Source organism: Arachis ipaensis, chromosome B10 (assembly GCF_000816755.2).
Source record: "Arachis ipaensis cultivar K30076 chromosome B10, Araip1.1, whole genome shotgun sequence".
NCBI classification, from domain to species: domain Eukaryota; kingdom Viridiplantae; phylum Streptophyta; class Magnoliopsida; order Fabales; family Fabaceae; genus Arachis; species Arachis ipaensis.
Window position 1 is genome coordinate 128,148,731 of NC_029794.2, and position 6,089 is coordinate 128,154,819.

The 6,089-nt window shown below is 36.5% G+C and overlaps 1 protein-coding gene across 3 annotated transcripts; it reads right to left on the reverse strand.

Annotated features, from left to right (window-relative positions):
- Positions 1 to 4,295, reverse strand: LOC107623912 (elongator complex protein 5). 3 transcript variants are annotated; one of them, XM_021113378.1, is made up of 10 exons: positions 3,992 to 4,295; positions 3,658 to 3,817; positions 3,077 to 3,169; positions 2,556 to 2,713; positions 2,353 to 2,399; positions 1,743 to 1,812; positions 1,354 to 1,574; positions 1,173 to 1,262; positions 530 to 605; positions 1 to 450 (listed from the first exon to the last, which is right to left on the reverse strand). In XM_021113378.1, the coding sequence occupies exons 3-10, from the start codon at positions 3,163 to 3,165 to the stop codon at positions 266 to 268; spliced, it is 936 nt and encodes a 311-aa protein (XP_020969037.1). In that variant the 5' UTR covers positions 3,166 to 3,169; positions 3,658 to 3,817; positions 3,992 to 4,295; the 3' UTR covers positions 1 to 265. The 3 variants fall into 3 exon arrangements, with proteins under 3 accessions (XP_020969037.1, XP_016181800.1, XP_016181799.1); XM_016326314.2 differs by having other exon boundaries at positions 3,658 to 3,824; XM_016326313.2 differs by having other exon boundaries at positions 3,658 to 3,863.

Consider the following 6,089-nt stretch of genomic DNA (forward strand, 5'->3'; position numbering starts at 1 on the left):
TTCCATATTAGGATAAAATTTAGCTCGTTAAATAAGCCAACTGTCTAAACAATATCGAAATTCGAAACCTTAGAATTCAAAACATCATGATCCAAAACGAAATCAGGTTCCTCAGTTAGGCTGTACAAATATTGGAATGTGATACATGTGCATTTTTACATATGAGCACTAAAAACAGTTTCCCCTGTATTAGTCACAATCCTAATCTACCCTTCAATCTATCTTTGATGAAAAACAAATACAGCAGGAAGAGAACAGTAATGTTTTATATATCTAAATCATCATCAGGGTCCTCATCAGAATCTGGCATCTCATCGTCCGAATCGCGAAAATATATGATCTCGCCCCTGCCAGACTCCTCCTTTTTGCCACCTGAAATGGGTGTTGTTTCATTGTTGCTCTCTTCCAGAGATCTTCTACCATCATAAATTTGTATTGGTTTACCATTTCCTATAAGAGAATGAAGAGCTTCAGTATTAGCGTATGCACATCATTTGACGGAAGGAGAAAATATAGATCTATTTCATACCTTGGTGTTCAAAAGGAAGCACAACTCTTGACCTATCAACTAGCTCCTTCTCAGACAGCTGCAGATTGAATTGTACCTGTAAAGAAAATCCAGATTGTTTCATATCATTAAGTGACAGTCAACAAAATGAAATCAACTATACATAATTAAGCATTTATGGCTTGGTCGCGGGCAGAATCCAGCAACCCTAACTCCAATGTGTAGAAGTACGAATATAGTCTCCATCTAAGTGTCGGCAGACAAATGGCTTAGAACAGGTGTGCCTTTCGGTGGGAAGTTTTTGGGAAAGTTTTCGGCACAACAAATTAGTACATAATATAACCGTTTGCTTCCTATTTCTTGTGTGGAAATATGCCATGTAATATTTGAAGCATTTAAAGAAAGAAAAACTAAATTAATCACAGTTGGGAGTTTCTGAACCTTTAATCCTTTATGCTAGAGGGCTATATTTTCCAGCAACAAAATTTTGGGTGGGATGGCGGGAAGGAAATTTTGAATCTTGCCCATTTCTATTCAATCAAAACTTCCGGGGAGAAAGTCGTGGTTCAATGTCTCTTATCAAAAGACAATGGTTGGGGTTTTCCTTCTTAAGAAAGAGACATGACTCTCCATTTTTTCATCTTAAGGAAATTACAGAACTGACCTTTGGAATTAAACCAGCAACTGCTGCTCCATCAACTGCTGATACAGGTGCAAAGCTGATTCCACTAGGCCCAACTTTAAATTCTTCGCACTAAATACAAATTGAGAAATACAACCTCAGTGCATTGGTTTTGTCAAATACTTGTTTCAAAAAACCTTAAAAACAGAAATAAAGAAATCACCGTCACTCTAACTCGCCCATTTCGACGTTTGGACCTGACATTAAGTTTTCCTTTGGTCAAATTGGGCTCGGATGAATTCCTTATATAACTTCCCTGACCATCAACAGAATGATGAAATGGGTCAACACTGGCTACAATGGAGGACGTGTACTCAACAGCAGCTAAAGCTCTCTCCTCATGAAGGTCAGAATGCAACAACCCAAAGATACTTGAAATTTGATCTGCAACCAAAGAAAAAAAGAAAGAAATTAGTGAAGAAACAGTTAAAGCATTATGTCAAACTAAGCCATAAACATAAACCTCCAAAACAATCAACTACCCTCCTTATTTTGAATACAGTACACAATGCTAACCAAGGAACTTTATCGAATAAATAGTAGAGTGAGTACCATGGCTACGCAGATTACTTAAAAGACTTGCAACTGACTGCATGGATGAATGTCTCAACAGTTCACTTAGCTGATAATATCCAACAAGAATGCATTAGGATCACAGACAGACAGAGAATACAACACAAAGCTAGAAATACAGTTTAAAAAAAAAAGAGAGAGAGACAAAAAGCTTCTGCCCCTCTCTCTACTTATTCCCTAAAGAATTTTAAGTGTAATACCAGTAACTGTGAAGGCACAAATGACTCTCAGAATTACACACTTCATGCAATACTTACCTACAGCAAGAGGGATTCAAAAATTCAAATAGCTACACTATTCACTGATAACATGAAATTTGAACACTGGTCTTAGAATGAAATGGATATTCTATATTCTTAAAAGCTTATATTTCAAGGTGATTTGCATTAGCTCAGAAACATATAAAACTTTTCATAAGTTTCATTGAGCATATATCCGTTACACAGTTAGCAAATGAAGAACTGAATCATTCAGAACATTCATCCCCAAGACCCCAACACAAAATAACACAATACAATTCATGTAAATCTCTATTAAATACTAAAGCAATATTAATCAAAATTTTAATAGTTACAGCATGTAAAATTACCGAGTCTATGGCAACACAAAAGCGGGACTTATTTTCCCCAACCAATCCTGCATGTATGAAATGAAAAGTATTATTCAAAAGAATGTGTCAAAATAAATAAATAATGAAATCCAATAACTGAAGCATAATGGTTTTAAGGGGACACATATCATAACTGTACAAGCTAATTTTGGTGAGAATAAAGAAAGATCTAACTGTAATACCTCGACCGAGGTCACAAATTACTGAAAATAATTTGTTAACATCTTTCACTGTTTTATAAGAACTTAGAATTTGGTTAGAAGGATCCATAATGTCTCCAGATTTCCTTGTCTTATCCTTCCATCCAAGGGGATCTGTATAACAATCCAAAATGTGAATCCTGAAATAACATAGATGCTGAGAAGTTACAATAGTGAATATAATTATCAATAGTGCTAGGAGCCAGCACATTTGGTAATTTGTAGCCATCAATTAGCCATCATTAGTATTTTTAATGGTGTAAGATTACATCTAATGGTGTAGGATTACACACTCTTTTTTTATGGTTAAATGCTGGCTAGATTTTAATAAAAGTACTGACCCCTAAGATTTTCTCTATAATTATTATAAACAAATCTAAATATAAATTCACATAAGAGTAAGAGTAAGACATAGCACTTAATGAAGAATTGTAATGCACAAGAAAAATTGAAGTTAACGTTCCTCAACATAAGTGTTCCATGAATAAGTTGAAAATATTTACCATTTCTTAGAAGATTCAACGTCCACTTCATTCATCTTTAACAAACCAGTATACGATGATGGACTCCGAGAAAGTGAAACAATCACCATACCTCTATATACAAAATGAAACATTGGAGCATAAGATTTTATATTAAAAATAAGAATTAAGCCTGCATTTGTTTACAGGCACGGGACACTGAAACAGGACACGGAGATACGATTTGGCAGATAAGACATGGAGGGACAATGTGTCCGGAGACACTCAATTAGTGTATTTTGTGACCATCTTGACAGAAAGGACACAAAGACACTAACAAAATACACATCTTATTTTTCATTTTCTCTTTCATTATTCTTGTTATTTTTCATAACTATATATTATTTATCATTATATTTTTTTTCCAAATTTTTTGAATGAAAAAAAAAAGAAAATAAATTATGCTTTCATAATATGTTCTAGTTTTTCAACAAACAAAATACAAAAATACTAATTGTTGTGTTTCTTTCCTTTGTGTCTTGTTCTTATTGTCCTAAGATACAAAACAATTCATAATCATAGAAAACAAAGTTATCATTTTTAGATAAGTGTAGTAAACTTACCGCGACTGAGATTTCCCGGCGACGATGTGTGACGACAATTGAACTAGAATGTGGGAGAACACATTGAATCCAAAAGGGGAAGACAAAGAGTCCTTGATTGTGAGAGCAGGTGCAAGCTCTCCCTCCAATGCACCATCCCTAAGAGATCTACAAACTGATTCTGCCATCTTAAGTGCAGAGTCAGCAAAATCCCAACGGTCGAGGCACTAACTCAGTGAAAAACAATAGCATAAACTACTTGTCATTTCTTAAGCAAAATGGATTCAACGGTTAATTAGTTGCAACTTATTGATAAATGCATGTAATATAATTATAATTAAATAATAATTCTAACCTCAGTGTGGCAGAACAGGCAGAGAGGAACGGCGGCGAGCGGAGGCAGGACGGCTGGCAGATCGAACCTAGCAGACTTGCAGAACCGGCCGGTGACAACAGAAGACGGCAAGCGAGCGAGCACAACGGAGCAGAAGCCGGCGGCGAGCGGCGAAGGAGAGAGAGGACGGGAGGAGGATGAGTGACGACGGTTATGGGCTACGCCAACGCTTACGTGAGGGTTTTGGGGCGGAGCAGGGTTTTGGGGTTACGGGTTTCCGCATTTCTCTGGAACTGGATCCTCTATGCCTCTTAATCGAGGAAAGATGAAAAAAAAAAGGGACGTTTATTTTTTTTTGTATAATTTTGGTGTAATACTCAATCATTGAATTTTATGCTGTTTTTAAAAATTGTGAGAACAGTACAATACGCCTCCTTGTATTGACAATAATTGTGAGAACAGTACAATACCCCTCCTTGTATTGACAATACACAAGAGGGGCGTATTGTCAATACGAGGCGTATTGTACTGTTCTCACAATTTTGAAAAACACCATAAAATCCAATAATTAAGTATTACAAAAAAATTAACCTAACTTTTTATCCCCAAATTAGGAGTTAACACCAATCGGATCGAATATGACCAAAATTTCGATCTGATCCGTACTAAAATCATCGGATCGAATTTAATATCGGCAGTTTTTTAAGTTGGATTCTTGCGGATCGGATTGGATATTGGATATATCTACAAAATACAAAAATATTTTTAAAAGCTTATTTTTATTAAAAAATATCAACAAAATTTCATTTTTTTTCTATTATTTTAAATAGGTTTACTCTTAAAATAATATTAAACATACATTTCTTAAATAATAAATTAAAATAATACAACAAATATGATAATTATTAGTTGAAATAAAATATAAAAAGAATATTTATGTATTTATTTATTTATTTTTTTGTGGATACGCGGATATGCGAATCAGATATGCGAATATCTACACAAAATCCGCAATCCGATCCGATTAGTGTGCGAATCTGATCTGATCCGATAGCCTTGCGGGTCGGATCCATATCCGCAATTTTCATATCATATTTGGATAAATACCACGGATATGCAAATCGAATCCAATCCATGAACACCCCTACCCCAAACTAGTGTATCCATGGGCTAATACATAAAATTATATAAAAAAAAAATTGAGGTAATGACCAAATCAGTACCCAAAATATTCAAACGCTGACATTTTGGTACCTCACTATTGTTATTGACAAAATGATCCTTAAAAGATTTTAAAATTTGACAAGCGTGCTCCTGAGCTCGTCGGAGCAAATTTCTGGCAAGCACAATGCTTATGTGGTCACTGTGTTTTGGTGACTTGGCAAACCACCCCCAAAGTTCCCTCCCCTTCCCTCTCCCCCCTGTCGCAGCCCTCATCCCCAACGCACACTTCTTCCCCATCGTAGTCTCCGCCGTATCACAACCCCCTCTCCAACGTACACTTCCCCTTTCTCCCTCAACACCACCATTCACAGCAACAACAACTTTAACATCAATAGCAACAACAACCTCCACCACTCTCCCTCTCCAGCGCACACTACCCCTCTCTCCCTCCCTCAACCCCACCACTCGCAGTAACAATAGCCTTAAAATCAACAATAATCTTCACCACTCCCCCTTCCCCAACGCACACTCCCCTCTCCCTCCCTCAACACCACCATTCACAACAACAACAACCTCAACATCAACAAAGTTGCCCCAAATCATGAATTGTCCCAAATTTTTAGGTTAAATTATCATTCAAAAAAATTAATAACAATAAAACTCAGAGAAAATAAATAAATTCATATACAATAATCAAAATAAAATAAAATAAAATAAAATAAAACTTAATACAACACCACCAACGCAAGAATAGAAGAAGAACACCAGACACAGAGGGGCACGACACGATGGAGCCAAGACGGAACCCAGACAGAGGAAGCATGGCAGCGACTGGGGGCTAGCAGTGAAGGCGATAGCGGTGAAGACGCACAGACAACGCAATGCCATGAAGGAGATAGACGACATTGGCGGACGCAGAAGATCCGATGACGAGATGACGACAGTGCGGTGTCAA